Genomic DNA, 23,513 nt, shown 5'->3' on the forward strand with positions numbered 1-23,513 from the left:
GATTCTGATTCAACTGATATGAAGTAAGATCTGAGCATCAGAATTTTTGTTTAAAGTTCCTAAGGTAATTCTTTTGTGCCACCAAGACTGAGAACCAGTGTTTTAAAATAGTATTGGGAATACACAGTAGGTGAAAAACTGGCATCATATTAGGTGGGTCTTGGTTGTGATCACGAGCTGAGGAGAGCTCTATATTCTGGAAGCACTCAGCAACGGATGTTCAATGGGGTTCACACCATGGTTGCAGTTTGGGGGAAAGAACCCTTGGAGAGAAAGCAAGAATCACAAGAATCACTGAATCACGGGTTAGAGGAGCCCTCCAAAATCACCTCCTTCAATCCTCTTCCTAATTTCTGTGTGAGCACTGGCCATTTAATTTATGTTTCTGGGCCTCAGTTCCCCTGTCCATTAAATAAACAGGTTGAATTAAATACAATCGGAGTGTTTCCCAGTTTTTATCCTGTGATTCTGAGTTTCCAGCATCAGAAGAAATAGAAGCTACAGTTACACAGCTGTGTGGATATTCTCTGCTTATTCCCAGTTGCCCTGGGACATCATCTGAGCCACAAGCCCCCTGGCTTCAGCCTCTCTACTGCCGCTGGCCAGATGCCACCCTGAGCTTCTGAGTGGCAGCTGGAGCTCCACCCTCAGGGCCTCCCTCCCAGCCTTCTCTGGCAGGATGAAAGGTTTTGTGTAATTCTTGTAAATGCAGCCCATTTTAATTGCAGAAGCAGCCTCCAAGTGTTTTCTCTGCTCTCCAGCAAGCACGTGACCTGACCACTGCTGCTATCTGGAAAGGAAGTGGTGGAATGTGGAAGTTTACAGGGCATTCGTGTACACGCATCTTCTGGTCCAGAGCCCGTGGAATCCAGCCAGCAGTTGCTGTGCCACTGTGTTCTCTGGCCTCCCCCTCTCAGCGGCCTTGGGCAGCCTGGGAATCTCCGGCTTCGTGCTTTTCTGAGGGGACAGGCCTTTGAGCAGAGCTTTAGGAAGTTGGTCAAAACAACAACAACAACAAAATGTTTATAGTTTACATCCTTTGCAGCTGTCTCTGCACTAGGAGTGCCACACGTGGTCTCTTCAGACTGCAGGCTCTGAACAGAATCGACTGGAAGGGGATCATCCCAGCCAATACCCTAGTACAAATTGTCCTATCCAGTGTACAGACTTACTGGAAAAGCATCATATCTGCCCCAAACTTAAGATAAGAGTACCCTGATAAGGGACACGCTTGAGGCTCTGAAAGAAAAGGAGTTTGGGAGGGAAGAGGGCAAGGGGTTTTCAAATGCACATTGAAGACCTTTCTGTGTTCTCAGCTCATGAGCAAAGAGGAGAGCGGGTAACATAGAGGTGAGGGTGTGGCTGGGAAAAAGTCAAAGTTGATGGAGTCCTTTCCATGGAAGGGTTCTGAAAGTACAGGTAGGAGCTGCAGAGACCAACAGCACCACTTGACACCTGTCAGTCTCCAGGTATTGCCTTCTAGAACCTGGCCCTTTGGTCCAGGTGAGACCTGTTGCTACCCTGTCATGCAATCACATGCATGTCTTTTGAGGGCATTAAAACAGTGCCATCAGACTCCAGATCTTCTTTTCTGGCCCTCAGGGGCTCCCTCCTCCCAGCCTTTTCCAGCAGGATGAAGGGGTTTGTGTGACCCTTGTACTCATAAGGTCCCAGGGTCCTAAAAAAAGCCCTATTTCTTGTCTTCTCCTTGTATGCAAGGTGGCACAGGAGCAAATAGTAGCAACTTAAGCGAGCCAAACTCTTCTCTTGATCATGAAGAGGGATTGACACTTGCAGGCTAGGCTGTCTAGCTCCTGAGGCCAACAGCTGCTCTGTTGTCTCATAATACTGGTGGAAAAAATAGAATGAGAGACACTGCCAGACCAGGAGGTAGTTGGGATTCAAACGTGGCACTTCCACTCAGCACGAGCTCTGGCTCCCGGACCTAGTAAGATCCAATGACATGGGCCTCAAAACAGACTTGAGAGCCTCTTCTTTGCACCTTCAGACAAATGTTTCCTTTGGAAATTGTGACAGCAGCCACTCCCATATTCAACTCTGTTTTAGCCCCCAAAGAGTCAGTGTGAGGAATCCGTGGGAGAACACAAGGGTATGTGCCTGGCAGAAATGCAGGCACTCGCCAACATAAGTCAGGTGGTCAATAAGTGTTTCCATGTTTGCTATTCTATAATTTAAAAACCCTAAAACTCAGGAATCCCAATATTTTATTGCTTTTCTTATGAATGTTCCAGATGAATTTCCCCTCAGTCTTCTGCAAGCAGGCCTAGATAGGAATGCTGTAAGAGTCACCCTCCCTCTCCATCAATCTGGTCCTCAAAGGGGCTGGCATTGGTGGAGCAGGGCCTGAGTAGCAGGACCAAGAAACACTGATGCTCCTGTCTGTACTTTCACTCTGTGGGTAATAAGTCCTGGCCATAGGAAGGGAGGACTAATCAGAGTGAAGAAGACAGAAAGAAAAAGGAATGACAGAGGAGGCCCATGTGCTGGGGAAGGCTAAACTCTCACTGTGGCAACCATAGATTCCAAACCACTAGTTAAGCCATGGGGCTTCAAGAGTTCAAGCACATTTATGGGAGCAAGGTGGTGAAAGACATAAATTTGGTACAGGTAATACCTGCTGGGCAACTGGGTCAGGGGTCTCCAGAGCTGAAAGCACACTTGGGAACATCTATTGATCTTTGTTGTTATCTCATCATTATTCAATTACTGTTCTGTGTGTTTTATAACATACATTATGGAGTACTATAGTAGTACATATATATAATTTATAAATAAATAAATATATTGGGGGGTGTATGCTCAAACATATTCTGTTGATGAGGTACCCTGTCAAAAGAGCTTGGAGACCATCTAATTAGAATGGTAACAACAAAAAAAGACTCAACCAACCTATCTAGAGGTCCGGCGCCTGACCAGGGCCTCTGCCAGGCTGGCTTGACATAGAAGGGGAAGAATCAGCTGTCCATTGGGAAAGCCCCTCTCCCACCTATCATCTAGTGCCTCTTGTCCCTTTAAGGGTAAAATCACTTGCATTTTGGTGAAACAGGAAAAAAGAAACTATTATCATGAAAATTACTGTCTAAACCCACAACAAATCCTATCATAGTAGGAAGCCTTTGTTTCCAGGCCCTCCATACACAATTAAAAAGCAAGTAGGGACTAGATTACATCTTCTCATGTAATCCCCACAGCAATTGTGTGAAATACAGAAGAAATGGGGGCTCCGCAAGTATAGAAACACCTGTCCCTGAAAGGCAAGTCAGGACTGAAATTCAGCCCATGCCCTGCTCAGCAAGCCACCTGCCTCAAGGAAGGAGTGTCTTTTGCTAATTCTCACAAAGGTGCTGTATGGATTAGCAATAGCCTTGCTTTTTAATTTTTGCTTTATTTGAATATAATTTTCTCATCAATTTTGCTTGTATAAATACAGTTTGTTGCTTGTTCTGGTTTAGTCTAATAATAAGTTGGAGAAGTCCTGGAGAATGGGCATCCTGGTGGGGTGGCAGAATGGGGTTCTCGCTTCAGCAGATGTAGCCCCCCAAACACAGCACTCCATGGATGAGGACTCAAAAGATGAATGTCATTTTCTGCCCCTGTGTCTCAGAGATGCCCTGAGGCTATCTGACAAGGTGAGCTGTTCCACACAAAAAACAAAGAATCACACCTCAGCCCAGCCTGTGTTGGGGCCAGTCTATTGCCTGGGTCCTGAGATGTGCTGCCTCAAATGTCTTCATTGGATGTGGTCATGCCTGAGACCAGAGTGGAATAACACAATCCATTTGAATACAGCAATGGATGGTCAGAGATGTCCACACACATCTCTGCTCACCCTCACCTTCCTGCAAACTCCATTCATTTATTTATGGGGACATTTGATGTTCCCCTCAAATGTCCTTTCCCTCTCAGAGAGTAATTTTGTTTCCCCGTCATCAGGTAGCACTGAGAAAGGGGTCAGAGTTGGGCCTCTCTGGGGCTGTCCCTGCAGTACTCCTGGGACTCCTAAGCCTCGGTCTTGGGTTCCTTCATGGATTTGACAAATTCTTTGACTTCTTCTTCCAAGGCCTTGTTCCTCTTCTCAACATCCTCCCGGGAGCGCTCCATGTTGCGGAGGCTGATCTCTAGGGCTGCAGACTTCTTCTTTTCCTTCTCCAGTTCTTCATTGAGCCTCACCACCTTAGCCCAAACGTCATAATTCTCCTTCTCAAGGCTACAGGGAAGGAAAGAAAAGAATGAAAGAATATGGCATTCATTCTAGGCTCTTCCTTCCCCTTTGCTCACAACCTGCTGCTCATTTTCCTTTTCAAATCACAAGACCCTTATCCAACCTCTCGGCTATGTCCCTCTTCCCACATGAAGATGTCCCAGGAAACCTGAATCCCCACAGCACTTCTGAGCCCCTCATTTGTCATTTTTTTTTTTTTGATGGAGTCTCGCTTTGTTGCCCAGGCTGGATGGAATGCAGTGACACGATCTCGGCTCACTGCAAGCTCTGTCTCCCAGGTTCACACCATTCTCCTTCCTCAGCCTCCCAAGTAGCTGGGACTACAGATGCCCGCCACCACACCCAGCTAATTTTTTCTTTTTTTTTTTTCTTTTTTTGTATTTTTAGTAGAGACTGGGTTTCACCATGTTAGCCAGGATGGTCTTGATCTCCTGACCTCGTGATCTGCCTGCCTTGGCCTCCCAAAGCGCTGGGATTACAGGCGTGAGCCACCACACCCAGCCCCCTCATTTGTCATTAACACCATCTTGTGACATCTATTGTGTTTTTTCTCATGTCGTTTTATGTTTTGTATCTTCAACCGGATAATAAAGTCTTTGAAAGAAGGGACCGGTTCTAATAGATCTATATATTCACTCCCACAGCACCTTGTATCAGTCTTGAAAGTCCCATCCATATTTCAAATTTCTCACACCTCTGTGCTCACGAGTGCCTCCTCATCCTGTGTCAGTGGAGAGTACACACTAGCACCCTCTCTTATTAAGGATCTCCTGGGGACCAAGATTTAGAGAAACAGAGGAAACTGCCCTTTGGGGAGCCGTGGTCCTGGCAGTCTCATCCTCACTTCTGAATCCCATGCCAGGTGAAAAATCTGCGGGATTCCTGAATTGCTAACATTTTAATCGTTACTGGCCAAAATCCTCATGTAGTGCCAGGTGGCCCCCTGCCAGGCTGTGCTGAATTAACCCTTAGGAATGAGTGTATATATGCTGACTGTGTGACTGGAAATTTGTTTCAGAATTTCATTCTGTAGAGTGTGCCCCCCTTCTCCCCAGATGGCCTGCCCATTTGTACAGGGGAGACTTGAGCTCCCATGTGAGCCCAAAACTTGGGTTCTAGCTTCAAGGGCCTTGGCCTATTCTGTGGGTAACAATCCATCTTCAGAACTTTGCCTACCCCCACCTATCTCTTCTTAAAGCTAAATTGATCTCATTCTATCCTTTTTTCTTCCTTTTTTTTTTTTTTTTTTTTTTGAGATGGAGTCTCACTCTGTTGCCCAGGCTGGAGTGCAGTGGTGTGATCTCAGCTCACTGCAAGCTCCACCTCCCAGGTTCACTCCATTCTCCTGCCTCAGCCTCCTGAGTAGCTGGGACTACAGGCACCCACCATCACGCCTGGCTAATTTTTTATATTTTTAGTAGAGACAGGGTTTCACTGTGTTAGCCAGGATGGTCTCGATCTCCTGACCTGGTGATTTGCCCACCTCGGCCTCCCAAAGTGCTGGGATTACAGGCATGGGCCACCGCGCCCAGCCATTCCTTCTGACCCTCTCATTACAAATCTACTTTTCTTCTCCAAGTTCTCTGTACCCCTCTGATTCTGGAAGAAATTCCAAGTGAGGCACTGTGCTAGATCCTGACCATGGGTTCCAGTGGGAGGTAGAATCTGTGTGGGCTCAGGAGCCTGGGATGGGAGGCTTCCCTGACTGGTGGATTCAGAGGACTCTGTTCCATTCAGGAGAAGCAGCCACATCTGTGGCAGCTAGTTCTTTTTCTACCCTGTTGAAGATACTCATATTTGAGGGCAGTGTGTGCCTTCTATGGGACTGCTTTGATCACTGCCAAGATGTCACAGAAGTCTTTAATTCTACAAATGATTGGTTTCAGTTTCTTAGACAAACAAGCTACGTTTTGCTTCTGGATGGCAGCTCTCTCTGTGTGGAACAATGAATGAGGGTTCACAGTAGTCTTCCCTTCGGATACCTGAGTCTGCGTGGACTAAGTTGTAGCCATAAATCTAAGAGCCCACGAATCCACATTTCACTGCCTCATGACTAGTGCTGATATGGGAACAGCTGGATCAAGGTTTTCTCTCCTGAAAACAAATTTGCCGGCCAATCAGTAGTGTGAAAAATATTTCAAGAAAATACTCTACCTACCCAAGAGGACAAACTGTGTGTACAGATCTTGGGAATTTGCATGTGACAGAGGCAATAGCTGCCTAACTGGTCTCCCACTTCTGTTTGCCCCGTGCAGCCGGTGCTCAATGGGAAGCCAGTGAGCCAATGAAGCATAAACCAGGTTGAAACCATCCCGAAGCTTCTTACTCAGGCTTGCAGTGGCTGACAAAACCCTACTGCGTCCTGGCCTCCTGTACTTCTCCACCCTCATCTCCTTCTAACCACTCTCCCTGGGTGGGACCATGGGGGCCTGCTCTTTTCTCACGGCTCTGCACTGGCCGTAGTCATCTCCCATCTACGCAGCTGACTTGCTCCTAATCTCCTTCAGGCCTTTACTTACCTGCTGCCTTCTCACGGAGGCCTTGCCTGTCCCCCCTATTTTACATTGGAACCTGTTCCTTGAACTTTCCAACCTCCTGACCCACTTTATTTTTCTCCACAGCACTTGCCATCAGCTGACATAACATATATTTTATTATATATTTGTATTGTCCATCTGTCCCCACTAGAAGAAGTTCTGTAAGTGCAGGAACTTTTGTCTCTTTTGTTCAGTGCTATACTCTAACAACTGGAATGTGCCTGGCACAGAGGAGGGGCTCGAGGAGTATTTGCAGAATCAATGAATGACCTTAACATAAAAAAAATTAATTTCCTTTAAATTAATTAAAGCATGTTGATTCTTAAAGAACCACTGTTTGGAAATTATTGATTAAACTACTTAAGCTAGATATTTACATTTCCTAAATCTAGTTTAATGTTTAGAGTGTTCACCAATTTAGTCATCTCATTGTTCCCTTTACTCTTTCCTTCCTAGGCCTGCTATAGATTACTGTCTTCTCCAAATTGAAGCTTTATGATGTGACTTCTGTGGTGGATGGGAACAATCCCTCTTGTCTCTAAAGATGCAAGCCAAGTGCCTCTCAGTGCCCCTCTGTCTGACTTACTTTTTAATCTGTTCCTCATACATTTCCTTCTGTGTTTCTATTTCCTTTCGTAGCTCTTGGACCGTCCTCTGCAAAGAATCAAGTTCCTCTTCTCCAGAGTTCTTTTTTTCAGGTCCAGTTTCAGAGTTTGGACTGGCAGGAGTATCTCCCTTGGAGTCACAGGCTTGGGAAGAGAGTGCACTGGCTTCCTCCCCAGGGGACCCTGGCAGGGAAGGGACGTTATCGTAGGTGGAAGTCCGTTGGGAGTCAGAAAGTTGGCGCAAGTCTTGAGACATCGTTCTCCTGTGCCCTTCCCCTGCCTTAGCCTCTGAGGAAGGCGACCAGAATTCATTTTTAAAGATCTCCGTTTTGCTGCTGTTGGCACCCTGAAAAGCTGGTGTCAAGAAACATTTCCGGTTAGGGAGTGTTTGAGTCCTTTTACGAGATTGCATTTTCCAATCTCCTGGCTTTTCCCTGGGTACTTTGCTGCTGTCCTCCAGAAACCCATCGCTCGGCTGCTGTCCAGTGGGGCTGGTTGTTGTATCAGAGTCCCTTGTCTAGAAAAGAAACGGCCATGGATGTCACATGGGGTTTTCACCTCTGTGTGGCATGCTCCCAAGGGAAGGATTAGAGACCCCAAAACAAAAGTTTCCTGGTAGCATACCTATGAAATTCTTAATGTATCACATTAGTTGATTATCTGCATTGGCATTTTTTTCCAAAAGGATATTTCACTAAAGGAACCATGTTCTAGAGATGAAGTCTCACCAAAATCAAGTGTTTGTTTGTGGTTAAAGAGTCCTAAAGTAGGATCCTTATGTAATCTTAGTATGGGTGGTCTTTGTAACTACGACTGAAAACCCAGAAGCCATAAAAGTTTGATAAATTTGACCTTTTGATTTCCATGACCTAAAAAATTAAAAAGAACAAAAATAAAAACAAAATAACAAATCACCACATACCAAACCAAAAAAAAAAAAAAACTAGCAAAAGGTATTTGCAACGCATATCAGACAATTGGTTACTCTCCTTAATAGATAAAGTTCATAAAAATTGTGAAGAAAGATCAACAACCAGTATAATTACAGGCAAAGGACAAGATCAGGCAGCTCACAGAGGAAAAAATGAAACTAGTCCTTGTACATAAGAAAAGATGTTCAGCCTCTCTCATAATACAAGAAACTCAAATTAAAATTAAAATTACTGAAATGCCAGTCTCACTTATCAGATGAGCAAACCCCCAAAATTTGACAACACACTCTGTTGGCAAAACTGTAGGAAAACAGTTCTTTCATGCATTGCTTCTGGAAGTGTAAAATGACACAAACTCCAATAATTTGTTTCAAAATCATACAATCAAATCTATTTACCCTCTGACCCATCAAGCCCACTTCTGAAAATGCATTTGAGAAATACATCTGCCTGAGTACAAAAGGAGGTCCCAAAGTTATTTATTGCAGCTTTTTTTGTAGTACGAAGAACTGAAAGGCTGGGTGCAGTGGCTGATGCCTGTAATCCCAGCACTTTGGGAGGCTGAGGAGGGTGGATCACTTGAGCTCAGGAGTTCGAGGCCAGTCTGGGCAACATGGTGAAACCCCGTCTCTACAAAAAATACGCAAAAAAATTTAGCCCAGCATGGTAGTATGCACCTGTAATCCCAGCTACTTGGGAGGCCGAGGCCGAAGGATCGCCTCAGCAGGAGGTCAAGGCTGCAGGAAGCTGTAATCACACCACTGCACTCCAGCTTAGGCAATAAAGTGAGACCCTGTCACACAAAAAAAAAAAAAAAAGAAAAGAAAAGAAAAAGAAAAGAACTGAAGGCAGTGTGTTCATCTATAGGGACTGGTATATCTACAGAATGGGACACTATACACCTCTTGAAAACATGAGGTCATATGAGGTAGCTGTTTATGTATTGACATGAAAAAGGCTCCAGAATATACTGCTAAGTACAAAAATGCAAGATACAGAGTTTTGTGTGGGAGTTTGTATGTGACTATATGTGTATGTGTGTGACTGTAGAGAGAGACAGAATTATACTACATTTTGTGTAAAAAAGGAGGTAAATAATTTGCACTCATGTCTTCTTATATTTTCATAAAGGAACATTGGAAGGATAAATAAGAAACTAAGGCAGCGAGGGATGGGGTGGGTGGGAGTACGGGAGGGAGCAGAACTTCTCAATGTATACCTTTTTCTATGTTTTCGATTACTTGAACCATGTACATATATTATATATTTTTAAATGAAATTATAAAGAAAAAGGAGACAGAATATGAGACCTAAACATAAAATCAATCACTTCTTGGCCTTTTGGCTAAGATCAAGTGAGACCTAAACATAACGTCAGACAATCGGGTTCAAGCCCTCCCTTTAATCTTTGTAGCCAATCGCTTGCTTCAGAAACCCCACCTGGAGTTAGAGGTACCTGGGTTCTGAAGGGAGGACTGGATCTGAGTCCTCCTCTATAACAAGCTAGTGCTGCTACATTGGGCCAGCTGCTCAACCTCTCTGAGTTTCTGCTCCTCAATAACACAATACGAATGATAAATTCTGCCCTACAATGTTATGTAATATGAGGACTCTAGAGGTGATCAGTGTAAATTTCCCAGCATAGTGCCTGCCCACAGAAATCAATAAATGGCAGAAACCTATTAAATGAGTACAATAATAGCTATTCTCAAGGACTGTGGGATGATCTTGTTACATGAAGTATGAGCATTTTTAAATTTTATTTTAGTTTTAGAGTGTTAGTAGAATGCATTGCATCCAGAAAGACTTATCCTAAGAAAAACCACAACCACTACCCATTACCTGCCTTTTAAAAACAATCTTCAGGGCAAACAGTACTGTAGGTAACTTGAATCATCTGGTCAACTAGAAATTTGAAATCCATTTTTGGCCACACATAAAGATCAAGCTACTATATAAAGTTCACATGTTCTTTGTAAAAATATTTGTTCCTATAAATATATAAAAATATTTGACCTTTGTAAATTATTGCCCTCACGAGGTCTACATTTCAGAGTCAGCAGAGCTTTTGGACATTGGGAACGTGAGTTTCAACCCTTCAGCACAAACGTGGGGGCTGACATGGCTGAGACTGCTTATCAAGGAATGAGAAATATTACACAAACACATCACATACTCTGAGAAAGGAATCACGTTTCATGAGTTAGCAGGAAACCAGTTTTCTCTGGACGTTCACCCAGAATTTTCAATAATTCTGACCAAAACATTTACAATGTGGTATACATCTTTCCCATTGAACTTCTCTGGACTGTATTTGAGTCTCTTTTTTAGAATGGGCTTCAGTGAAGACCCTCATTGCTCAGTCACTGGGTGATTGGCACACTTGTCACTCACCCCCCTCAAAGATGCCAATAGAAACTAGATTTGGAAAGAGAGCAGGCTTTCAAGGTGTGTTCAGATGAGTCTGTAGCAGCTGTGCCCACTGCCACTGCATCACCTAAAACTCCCCAAATTGCCACCCCAGAGCGGGCCTTATGTGGGATGGCCTGGACTAAAGGAAGAACCCAATGGAAGCAGGAAGGTTCTCTGCACCTTACCATGCTACTGAAGCTGTCTGTCCTAGAAATTCGGAGGTCTTCAGTGGCATCCCAGCCCACAGAGCTTCGGGCCACTGGAGCTTTCTTGGGGTCGTTTTTCTGGGCAGGGGGTGACAGGGGTATATCCTTGGACTTGGGGAAGAGGACTTCATGGTCTCTGATCATCATAGTCATCACTCTTTGGATCTGAGGAGTCCCTGAAAGAAAGAAGAAAAAGACCTGTAGTGTAGTGTAGGAGGCAGGTAGTCAGTCCTCAAGGATCCCCACCCATGGATGTCTCCAAACTCGGTTCTAAAACTACAGGGCCCAGAAGGGCCTCATTCTGCTTCTCAAAAGACCCTTTTTAATTGCTTGGAGTTGGAGATGATGTTGAAAGGGATGGAACAGAAGGACATGGGAGTAGAATGAAAGAGGGAGCTGTTTCAGGGGGAGCCAATAGTCCACTGGATTAGTTTTTGATCAGGAAAGTAGGCAACAAAACAGCAGAGAAAATGAAGACATCTTTCTCCCCTGATGTGGTCCTCAATATGATATCTGGTTTCTTATCAGACACACAGCAAATATGTGACAGGCTTTCTGCCCCCATGCCCATGGCAGATATTAGTACTCTGTGTCAGGACACAGCCTCAGAAGCCTGCACAGCACAGCTTTTTAAGCAAACTTTTTGTGGGCTGGCTTATAAAATGAAAGCTGGCTGGGCACGGTGACTCATGCCTGTAATCCCAGCACTTTGGGAGGCCGAGGCAGGAAGATCACTTGAGGTCAGGAGTTCGAGACCAGTCTGGCCAAAATGGTGAAACCCTGTCTGTACTAAAATTACAAAAATTATCTGGGTGTGGGGGTTTATGCCTGTAGTCCCAGCTACTCAGGAGGCTGAGGCAGGAGAATCACTTGAACCCGGGAGGCGGAGGTTACAGTGAGCTAAGGTTGCACCACTGCACTCCAGCCTAGGCAACAGAGTGAGGCTCCAACTCAATAAATACATAAATAAAAATAAAATAAAATAAAAAGAAACCTGCTTGCTCAATCTGGCTAAGGGTATTTAAAAGTAATAAAAGACGGGCCGGGCGCGGTGGCTCACGCTTGTAATCCCAGCACTTTGGGAGGCCGAGGCGGGCGGATCACGAGGTCAGGAGATCGAGACCACGGTGAAACCCCGTCTCTACTGAAAAATACCAAAAATTGGCTGGTCGTGGTGGCGGGCGCCTGTAGTCCCAGCTACTCGCAGAGGCTGAGGCAGGAGAATGGCGTGAACCCGGGAGGCGGAGCTTGCAGTGAGCCGAGATTGCGCCACTGCACTCCAGCCTGGGTGACAGAGCGAGACTCCGTCTCAAAAAAAAAAAAAAAAAAAAGTAATAAAAGACTAGCAAACACTAGCTAGCTATTATTGTGCTAGTCTACTGCACTGTGGGACCATTGGGCAAACCCTTGACCTCTGTCCTTTGTTGTGATCTGAAAAATGGACATAATTCCTGCCCTGCCTACCTCACAAGGGTATTGCATGACTCAGATGAGATTGATAACCTGCTGAAAATGCTTGGCAAACTACAGAGCAGTGCACAAGTATCAGGGGGAATGTTGTAATTGTTATTTCCTGTGTACCTGCTTTCACCACATGACCAGCCATACCTCTCATGATGACGGCAGGGTCTTCGACCTTCGACCTGATGAGATTCACACCAATCACAGTAGCCAGGTTGTCCACGCTCATCTTGTTAACAGCACAGTTCAGCTGTATTTCATGTAGGAACCTACAGGCAGCCAAGAAATCCCATGGTAGAAAGCAGGAAGTAGCCAGGAGGAAGCACGAGAGTTCCAACGAGAACTCAGGGATGGATCCAATGCTTTCCTCCCAGTCTCAGGAATGAGACCAGCCTGCTCTGCCCACAAGAATTTAGCCTCATCCTGAAAGACCCAAGACCAAGGAAGGAAGATAAATCGGGAGGGTCCTGCCCAGCTGCTGGGGTGGGGGTTGGGGGAGGTGAGTGGAATCACATAAGCAGGAGGCAAGATCCGCTTCCAGGAGCTCAGAGTGGACTAGAAAAGGTAAAATGGGTATCTGCCCATACCCATGTCTTGCCTTGATAGGCTTATCTCCCATCCCATCCAAGCCTCCAGAGATGAAAACTTTATTGGCAAGGAGATCTCAGGGCTGGGGAATCCATGGTGCCTCCTTGCTCTCATCCTCTGATTAGAGCACAAGCATTGCTAATTCTCAGCAGGTGCTCCATAACTAATACTGAATTTTTGCTAAAATTCTACCCCTTTGAGGCACAAAGCTCTCAGATTCACTGTAAAAACAGGGAATTTCTAAATACTCTCTCTAAGAACCATTTAAAAGTGGATAGAATGAAGCAACACAATTTCAAATACAGAGCAATTATTAAATAAATGGTGATGTGTCCAAATGATGAAACATTACGAAATATTATGGAGTTATTTATAATCCAATTTTATGGCATAGGGAAATACTCATAATAAAACATTAAACCAAAAAAGCAGGATACAATCCTCTATATAATTTTGATTTAGTATAAAATGTTATTCCCCTGTATTTATATTAAGGTATGAAAAGATCTATCATGGAGAGACAACACCCAGAAGGAAAAATGCTTAAGTGTTAATAGTGCTTATTGCTGGTGAAGGGATTGTGGGTCCTTTTTATTTCTCATTTACTGTTTGCTATATCTTCCTGGTTTCCAAGTCAAGCAAGCATGACTTTTATAATCTAGGAACTACAACAAATTACTTTTAAAAAATAAAAGACAAAATTCAGGTCAGTCTGGGATGAAGATCCCAGTTCCCAGCCCAGCCAGATCTGGGTCAATCCACAGCTAGAGTTGCCACAGGGGTGGTGCACAGCAGGTCCCCAGAAAGGGCTGAAGGAAAATAACCAGGGTGGCCCAGAATGAATGTCTCCCCAGAGCTAAGCTACGGCTCAGAGTCACAAAGATGGGAGATCATTCTAGAAACATTATAAGAATTCTGGGTTCTCTTGCATGTACCAGGACTCTGGGCAGTGCTGAGGCAGGCCTAAAGGGGGGTGCACATTCATTTTTTGGGTCAACCAGGTTTTCAGAATCCTTGAAATTATACCGGAAGCTACTTCAGTGCTATGTGAATACAGCTGATCTTCCAAAGTGCTAGACCAGAATCTCTCTGTTCACAGAGGTGGTCCCTCCTCTTCTAACTAGGAGCTTCTTTCTGATGGGGTTGAAAACTGTAGAGTTGATACCAGGGGCCTCTCACCTGCAGATGTAGCTCAGGAGACTATAGTTGTCACGAGGAAGGATGGAGAGCTGCTTCATCAACTCCTGCTGAGCCTGGGAAGAGATTTACACCAGTAAATCATTTACCAGTAAATGAGCCTGCCCATGTGCCAGCAAGGAGACCCTGGAACAGAATTGGTGTACCTGTGCAGAAACACTTTGGCAGTCATTCCTGTCCCTGTAGTTTTGTGGGTTTAAAAAAAAAAAATTGGAAATAACTCTAAATTCTCATAGAATTTTTTTAAAAAGGGTCATAGTTTTTGTTATGTATACCTTTTATTTATCTGTAATTACGCCACTGCACCCCACCCTTGACCCTGAGCTACTCTAAGAAAGGACTGTTTAACAACTCATACATTAATTGTTTGCCTAATGAATGCTTGAGATGTAACAATCCAATAAAGAATAAAACCACAATAAGATATCTCAGAATCACCTTAAGACTGGTGAGAAAAGGAGGATTCTTCTGAGAAGGATTTCAAGCACAATGGCCTAGCTGAGACCTGCTGGGACACAGAGATAGGCAGACCATGCTGGAGGATGGTGCAAGGTCAGACTGTTCAAGCTCTGCAGTGGATGGCCGTGGATGTCAGGCAAGGTCTACTAGGAATGCATGTGCCAGAGAGAAGAGGGACAGCGAGCTTTTCCGTGTTCTTTTCAACCACAGCTGCCTGTAGGGTCTGTAATCACTATCTGCAACATGGTGCTTGTGAGAGTACACAATTCACTAGCCGGGCGTGGTGGTGGGTGGCTACTCGGGAGGCTGAGGCAGGAGAATCGCTTGAAACTGGAAGGCGGAGATTGCAGTGAGCTGAGATTGCGCCACTGCACTCCAGCCTGGGTGAAAGAGCGAAACTCCGTCTCAAAAAAAAAAAAATAAAATAAAGAGAGTACACAACTCACAGGCGGTATGCAGGCACTCCTCAAACCTGAGCAGCTCTCCTGCAGAAAACGCACCCTCCAGCCTTGTCAGCCTACACGCAGCAGCTTCCGTAGATATAGACCTTCTTAGTGTAGCATCAGCTTCATGCTGAGATCCCTTCTTCAGTTGAGTCAAGTAAATTCATTGCAAAGCTTGCTACAGACTCACCCTTCCTAGCTGCCACCTCTGCCATGTTTTCACCAGTGAGAAGGACCTTGGTCCCTGTGTGTAGACATGCACTGCCACAGATGTGGAAACTCTCAAAGATGCTGAGATTGAGAAAGCTGGGAGAAGCAAGTCTATAGTGAGTGCAGGGGTGGGAAACTTATGTCAGAACAGCATCTAGGTGCTTCTTTTACTTTCCCCAGAACCCAGGGGTGTGATGCGATCTGAAACATTTATCTTTTTAGCTGCCTTTTAAACCTTGTTCCATAAAATTTTATTACTTTCACAATGGTGAGCAGATATACCAATATAAGTTAAGACTTTTCATATCCCCTTCTCCCTCCCCCAATAAAATTCTTAAGTTACGCACAAAATATCGTACCTCAGATCCATGCAATTTAATTTTTGTTTGGAAAGGAGCTGCAAAACCTGTATCATGTTCTCTTCCTTTCTCAATTTTGAAATATAAAGTCAGCTTTTCTCTTATGTCAGGATCTATTCAAATCATGATGCTCTCCCCACCCTCAGTCAGGGATGGAAGTTCTCACAGCTGTTTTCTTACAGGGCTAGGGTGCTATTTCTTCATTCGTTTGAAATAAATATATTCTATGAAGCAGACTATCTAATAAATTCTGAAGTGTGGAAGATAAACCTTCCCTTATATTGAAAAAAATTTTTAAGTCACCCCCAGTATCATATCCCTGGGTCCTCAAAACAATCCTAGGCATGGCTGATATTATTATGAAAATTATCTAAGTTTGTGGTGTCTAATATAGCAGTTACTTGCCACATGTAACTACTTAAATTTAACTAAATCAAAATTAAATAAAATTAGGAATTTGGCTTCCCAGGTGCACTAGCCACATTTTAGATGCCCAATAGCCATGTGTGGCTGGTGGTTACCATGTTGAATGGTGCAGATATATAAAAGTTCCATTACCATCGAAAGTTCTATTGGTCTAAGTAAATAAACTGAGTCTTATAAAATATGCATAATTTGACTAATGGCAAAATCAAAGTTAAATCTAGGTCTTCATTATAGATTTTTCTGTGCACCACTTTGCCAGAGAGGGCTTTTAACATAGTCATTGATATAAACATAAACTTCTTCATGGATCACTTGGATTTGAAAATCTTGTTTAAAAATCATCAGAGTTTATTGTTGTTGGTGGGGCTTCATCAGTTTCTTTGGTTGGTTGGTTGGTTGGTTGGTTGGTTGGTTGATTATAATAACATGACTACAGTGTGATCATTGTTGACTATAAGGCCTCTCTAGGAATAAATTTATACAGGATAAAAAATCTTGCTAGTGAACTTGTGCACTTCCACAAGCATATTGAAGATGGGGGTTACAGACCCTACAGGCAGCTGTGGCTGAAAAGAACAACAATCAGAAAACCTTCCCTGTCCTTCTTCTCCCTGGCACATGCATTCCTTGGATGACCACGCCTGACACTCACAGCTGCTGTAGAGCTTGAACTATGTGACCTCACACCTGCCTTCTAGCCTGTCCTCGTGTCCCAGCAAGTCTCAGCAACACCATCATGCTTGAAACCCTCCTCCGATGTATCCTCCTTTTCTCACTACATTTAATATGACCCAGCAGTATTTGATTATGGTCCAATTCTTTATTGGATTATTGCATCTCATGAAGGCTGTGGTTTGCCAGTCATTATGATTGAGTTCATATGCCTTTTGTTGCTGAGGAAGTTGCATTTGACTATCTTACCAAAAAGTATAGGCCCCTTGACCCACTGTTGCCTGTTGGAATAGTGTCCAGAAAACCAATCACTTTCTTCTAAACCAAGACAACTAACTCTAAGATGCAAACCTTTGCCTCGTCCGCATTCGTGAGCTGCCCACAGAGCAGGAACCCTTCGTACTGGCTCCAGGGAACCACGGGCTCTGGGAGGTCTCGAAGGTAGAGCTTTAACAGGGAAGCCACAGTGTGCACATCTGTGTCTCTGGAAGAAAATAAGCAACACTCTTTGAAACTCTTTGAAAGAAAAACTTTAGGATGTTCCTCACTTCCATCCTGATGATTCAGTGAATAGAACCATAAATTACAAACAGAAATTTTGCAGAGGAGTGGAGTCTGATAAAGAAGAATCAGACCAAAACATTTTTGCTAATTTGCCCTTCTGGAACAACAATCTTGAGTAAATGTTCCTCTGTCTCTTCCACCCAACTACCTCAAAGGTAAGTTCAAGGTCTACATTTTTACTAAACCTTCCTTAATGATTTTCGTCTTTATTGCTTTCTTCCTTCTTCAAGTCATTTAGTGCCTCACAATTAGCATTGTCTAATTAGTCTCTAACATAGCTTGTGTTAACTCCTTTATATCCTTGGTCCATTCATCTCTTTAATCTTCCAGAGTGCTTAAAATAGTTCTGGGGTTCACTCACATATTTACTCAATAATTCACTCAATCAATAATCATTGAGAAAACCTATTAGGTGCAAGATACTGCAAGATACTTGTCAAGCACTGGGATTTCAGTAGCCAACCCAAGGGACATCAGTAGCCATCCAATCCAGGGATGGAGCCCTGTCCCCATCAAGCCACAGAGCTGTGGGGACTCAAGCATTATAAGGTCCTTACAATACTGTGTGGCTAATGCCATGATATGGGAAGCCCAGGACTCAGGATCCTATGGAAGTATGGAAAAAGAACACCCAGGGCAGAGATGGGAACACATAGGTGACTTCTCAGATGAAAGAGTACCTCAGATGAGCTCTGAAAGGCAGTGACGAGTTAGGGCATGAGGCAGGCAGCATGTGTGTCAGCCTGGAGCATGAGGAGAGGATGCCTCCCTGTGGGCCTGATTGACTGAAAGAGGCACGGCTGTTCAGTTCAGCTTCTCCATTTACAGGAGGGCTTGGCAAGCCACGGGCCAGAAGCCAAATCTGTCCCATTGCCTCTATTTGTACAGCCTGGGAGCTAAGAATTATTTTTACATTTTTAAATAGCTGGGGGAAAAAAACACTCACAAGAAGAAGAGTGTGTCATGATGTAAAAATTATAGGAAATTCAGATGTCAGCATCCGTAAGTAAAATTACAGAACACCACCACACTTGTTCATTTATGTGCTGAGTGGAGTATTACAGTTGCAGTAAAGACCATCCGGCCTGCAAAGCCTAAATATTTAATATGTGGCCCATTAAGAAAATTTTGTTGACCGCTGGTTTACAAGGCGATTGCATTGATTCTGCAATGCTACAAGAGAAGTAAGATTCACTACCATATTCCTGAAGCTGATTATTGAAGAAATGTTTGTTTCATATTGATGAAACCTGGCATTCTTAGGTAGCAGCCCTGGTAGCATCATGAAAAGCTGTGATGTGGCAAGAGGTCCAGAATAACTTTGGAATCTCCTTGATTTCAGTGATGAGAAATATAGAATAGGCTGGAGGACGTGTCTCCTGGTCCTAGAAGAAAAGGGAGGGATGGATCTGGACAAGAGGAGGAGAAGGGAGGCATCTGAGGCAACAGAAGCAAGAATACTTGGGCTTGATTGTAAAGCTCTGTCTTGGTGCTTTGTGTGCATTTTATTTTGGTTTTGACAGCGAGTTGTTGTAGCTGTCTTCTGAAAAGTCTTCCCCTTTGCAGCCTGTGAACTCTACCTCAACAGGAGAACATGGGCTGGCACAGAGCCTGCTCTATGCTCCATGGCCGCCCTCAGGAAATCTGGGGTAGGAACCATTCATTTAACATGGGGATTCTGGAAAATCCTTCCCTGCTGAGTCACTGCCCAAAAATACCCAAGGCAAAGCCAGGCTAGGAAAAGTACTTTTTGTAAAAATATGTTATGAGAAGTTCCCGAGTAAGTGGCAGAAAGACAGTCAGCTGACAATTTGCAGGAGCAGAATTCTCCCAAAGTCCAAAAGTTGCATCTTCCTAAAGTCCCTACACTGCAGTCCACCCATTTGTCTCTATCAGCATCCTGGGACTCCCTTTTGATTGGGACCTCTCCTACACCCCCATCCAATCAGTCTTCCAAATCCCTTCAATTCTATTATCCTAAAGTCACCCTGATCCTTGTAAGCCTCTTCCCTCCTTTCATTACCCTATGCCTCCAGCATTCTATGCTCTGCCCACTCTAGGGCACAGTCCTCAACACCAAAAGCACACCAGTGGAATGAGTGAAGAAAACAGAGTTTGAAATGGAAAAAACAGCGTAAAGGATAATTCAAGAAGCTGGATCCTGGCTGGAACAGTGGCTTACGTCTGTAGTCTCAGCACTTCGGGAGGCCAAGGCGGGTGGAGAACTTGAGGTCAGGAGTTCGAGACCAGCCTGGCCAACAGGGCAAAACCCCATATCTACTAAAAATACAAAAATTGGCTGGGCGTGGTGGCAAGTGCCTTTAATCCCAGCTACTCAGGCGGCTGAGGCAGGAGAATAACTTGAACCCAGGAGGCAGAGGTTGCAGTTAGCCAAGATCACAGCACTGCACTCTAGCCTGGGTGACAGAGTGAGACTTGGTCTCAAAAAAAAAAAAAAAAAAAAAAGAAAAGAAAAGAAATTGGATCTTTTGAACTTTTGAAGAGAAACAACAACAATAAAAAAGACACCTAGACAGTTTAATCAGGAGAAATTTAGACAGAAAAAGCATCCATCATTAGAAAAGAGAAAGGGGTTATAAATACAGCTACAACATGGATACTTCAAAGTTATAATAAAAGAACACAATTAGCTATATAAACCATTTTACAACACTGAAACTTATAGAAAGCTTCTCAGTTCATTTCACCAAAAATAATCCTGACAAGCCATGCCCACTGCTGGGCCTAGCTAACTCCTCATTCTTGTTTATTGGGTCTCAGCTTAAATGTCATTTTCTTGGGGACCTCCCTAAATACACCAGACCATGTGAAAAGCCCCTGTTCTAAGTTTTCATAGTGTTGAGTTTCCTTTTTAGCACTTAACACCATGGAACTTAAACAATTATTTCTATAAATTTTTATTTTAATGTGAGCACCCCATTGTACTAGGGCTAACTCAGATGTCTATTTTATGGTCTAAATTTGTAGCATTATTTTTTCTGAGTTTGCTGTTCCTCTAACCCAATAGAGCACTCTTAAATGATTCTTTTTTTTTTTTTTTAATCAAGGGCTAAGAGTAAGTCAGGAGCCAGGTGGCTTCTGGGTTCAACGGCTGATGCACTAGGGATTACCCAAGACTCAGATGGTTCTGCCAGCCCTTCCCTGGGGGCATTGATGCTTGTAATGTGGCATGTCTGTAAGTGCATTTCTCACAGACACATAGGGGTGAGGAGTGTGTCAGCTTTGTAGCCAGGCAGTGTCCATCCTGGTAGAAATTGGCAAGCAGATTTTAAAGTTCACATTTTTGTGTCTAAGGAGACCAGAAAGACCTGCACTAGTCTCACCAAACAGCTCCTTTGCTCACCTTCATTCTAGTGAGGTAATGGAGGCATCTTGGGGTGGAACCCAGCACATAACCAATGCAGAGGATCTGGGTGAGTTCCCACAGCCGTGAAGTTGGGGACAGCAAGAGGGGGCTCCTTGCTCTCCCAAAAACTCCTTCTTCCACCCACTGACTCCTAGAATTCCTTTTATACGAGGCAGAAAAAGCTACAACCATAGCTTCTCTCTCCTGGTCTGCTCATGACTCTGAAAATCCTCCCTTTCCCCCTTTCCTGCCCTCTTTCCACCCCCTTTCACACTGCCCCTCTTTGGAACTCCCACACACAATTCAGGTTAACACTGTCTCAAGGCTGGTCTCTTCCTCTCCCACTCTCAGGCCAGATTCACTCTCAGGAAATCATCTAACACTGGTCACCTTCACTTCACAGTTAATTTGCCAGTTTTGTTGATCTCTCTTGAGTTATTGGTTTTGTCAATCTCTCTTGAGTTATTGGTTTTGTCAATTCTATGATCCCAAAGTCAGGCTGATCCCTGTAAGCCCCTCCCCTCCTTTCCCTACCCTGTGCATCTGGCATTCGATGCTCTGTCCATTGCGAGGCACAGCCCTCAACACCAAAACACACCATGGAATGAGAAGTGGGGGAGTATAAAAGGGGATGGAGAGAGGGCAGAAAAAGGGGAAAAAGAGGGTTTTCAGAATCATGAGTGGAATAGGAGAGAGAAGACCTGGTTTCTCCTAAATATGCTCAAATGTAACTAAATAATAAGAATCAAATAAGATCCAGTCACACCTCCCAAATCAGACTTGTCCTCTCAAAGGTTATGTGGACCTAAGAATTGCCCCTGCAAAGCCCCTGAAAAGCCCCCGATGACCCTTCCTATTTCTGGATGTGTAAAAACTCTACCCCTCACTTCCAGAGGTGGAGATGTCTAAGGTAAGGTAATTTTCTTCCTTCCAGCCCCAAATATTTCAAAATAATCAAAGATTCCCACACCACCACCCATGCTGACTCTATAGTGCATAGGCTAGAGCCTAAGGCAGTTATTTGGCAAATATCAGCAATCACCTCTATTCCTTTTGGCACACTGTATGGCATTGCTCTAGCAACAACCCACCTGTATCTTTCATCAGGCCAAGGCTAACTAAAAACATAAAAAGAAACTGAATATAAAGGTGGTGGGCATAATGGAACAAGTGCCTGATAACAAGATGCAGTTTATGGTGCTGCTGAAAGGTCCCTGTGTTTGATGCCCATAACGGGCTATTGTTCCAATAAGAACCCCATCTCTTGCTTCCTAGGGTGCTGAAATATAGCACCCATGGGAAATTAACTTATTACGGGCAGGAAAGACACCCCTATGGTTGTCCAAACTACAACTGTGGCCATAAGCATGGAGAGAAACATATAGATCTCAGAGAAGCTTTGGAGGAAAAATGGGCAGCATTGGTGATTAGAGTGAGGGGTGAGGGAGCTTCTACACAAGATGACACTTAGGTCTTCACCATTTTCTCAGAATCAACCCAACCCCATTGTCCAAAATAAGCTTAGCAACTTTCATTTTTGGAAACTGGATAGAGTTCAGGCCCATCTTGTTAAACCTTGGTTTATGGGCTGCTAATTTGGAAAGAGCAGTCAATCTTATGCCAGCAGGACAAGTTCACGCAGGCAACTGGAGTGGAGAATGCACAACATCTGGTGGGGATTGTGCTAGCTGAGTGTGGCAGAGAAGGAAACCTCAGCTGAGTGGCTGGAGAAGGTGGGGAGGAAGGGGGTGGTGGGAGGAAAGGTCGCTATGCCTGATATGCCCCAAACAGGGCTGGGAGACCTCCACACAGAAGACTTAGGAACGCCAGGCTGCCAAGATATCAGGATGTGTTCCTGCAAAAGGGCTCAGAACTGAGTCAGAATCACGTAGTACTGTGATCTAGGAAACTAACAAGAAGTCCTGGTTCTAGCCACTTCTGGAATGCTAACGAAAGCCATTTGTGCCCTTGGATATAGATCTGGTGCATTCTCCACCACTCTGAGTGTTTGTACAGCTCAGCTCTTCCATGTTCCTCATCCGTCCTGAAGGGTGAGCCTCAGGCTAGGTCCCATCATTCTTCCCTCCTCTGCACGTCACCTTCTCCTGTGCCTTAAACATCACCTGAATCTGCCCAGCAGGGTTCCAGTTCTGGTTCACATCATCTGCCACATAAACTATCTGCACACTCTCCTAACTGTGCTCCAGTCTCCCAAATTCCCAATCACGCGCGAAACAGAGGCTCTTTCTGTTGCAAGCCAGGGCTCTTAGAAGTGTCTATGCAAGTCCCATAGCTCAACTGGAATGGAGAGGCCCTCCCAGCCAAGCCAAGCAGAGGTGAGGGCAGAGGTAGGACACTGCAGCGGGGCAATGTACCTGTCAAAGGAGGGCCGCTCCCCAGCGTCAAAAGCATCTCTCAACTGCTTCACCAGATTGTCCTGCCCAGGCAGACGGAAGATGCCCTCTTCATTCCGGCCGTGCTCCAGGATGAACTCTGCACATTTTTCCACCAGGATGGGCACCAGATGGGGGCCGAATTTCTGTTCATAGGCCACAGTCTCATCCAAGCGCTGGCCAAACACTGTTGAGGAGAGAGCAAACAGAACCTGCCCGTCATTCTGTGTTTCCTTGGATGAACTATTTCTTGACTCTCTGTGTCACCTGTGACTTCACAGGTTTTATTGCAACGATACTAGACAAAATATAGGAGACAAATCACTCATAATATTTCCTGAAGCTATAAATAGGGGCCTGTAAATTTGAGGCAGTCTTTGTCAGTCTTTTTATATTGACCCACATTTCTTACATATTTAAAATAACGGTTGGCTTTTAC

General features: G+C 44.4%; 1 protein-coding gene across 5 annotated transcripts in view; it reads right to left on the reverse strand.

Moving 5' to 3' along the window:
* Positions 1 to 3,386: 3,386 nt before the first annotated feature.
* Positions 3,387 to 23,513, reverse strand: part of ARHGAP25 (Rho GTPase activating protein 25) — a 91,342-nt gene continuing 71,215 nt past the window's right edge. For all 5 annotated transcript variants that reach the window (XM_055241204.2, XM_055241207.2, XM_055241208.2 and 2 more), the window contains 7 exons: positions 23,057 to 23,261; positions 17,102 to 17,234; positions 14,164 to 14,237; positions 12,544 to 12,665; positions 10,915 to 11,111; positions 7,367 to 7,902; positions 3,387 to 4,228 (listed from right to left, as the gene is read on the reverse strand). In XM_055241204.2, the coding sequence (XP_055097179.1) occupies positions 4,021 to 4,228; positions 7,367 to 7,902; positions 10,915 to 11,111; positions 12,544 to 12,665; positions 14,164 to 14,237; positions 17,102 to 17,234; positions 23,057 to 23,261 (1,475 nt within the window). In that variant the 3' untranslated portion in view covers positions 3,387 to 4,020. The remainder of the gene's footprint in view (positions 4,229 to 7,366; positions 7,903 to 10,914; positions 11,112 to 12,543; positions 12,666 to 14,163; positions 14,238 to 17,101; positions 17,235 to 23,056; positions 23,262 to 23,513) is intronic.

This window comes from Symphalangus syndactylus, chromosome 14 (genome assembly GCF_028878055.3).
Source record: "Symphalangus syndactylus isolate Jambi chromosome 14, NHGRI_mSymSyn1-v2.1_pri, whole genome shotgun sequence".
Classification (NCBI taxonomy): Eukaryota; Metazoa; Chordata; class Mammalia; order Primates; family Hylobatidae; genus Symphalangus; species Symphalangus syndactylus.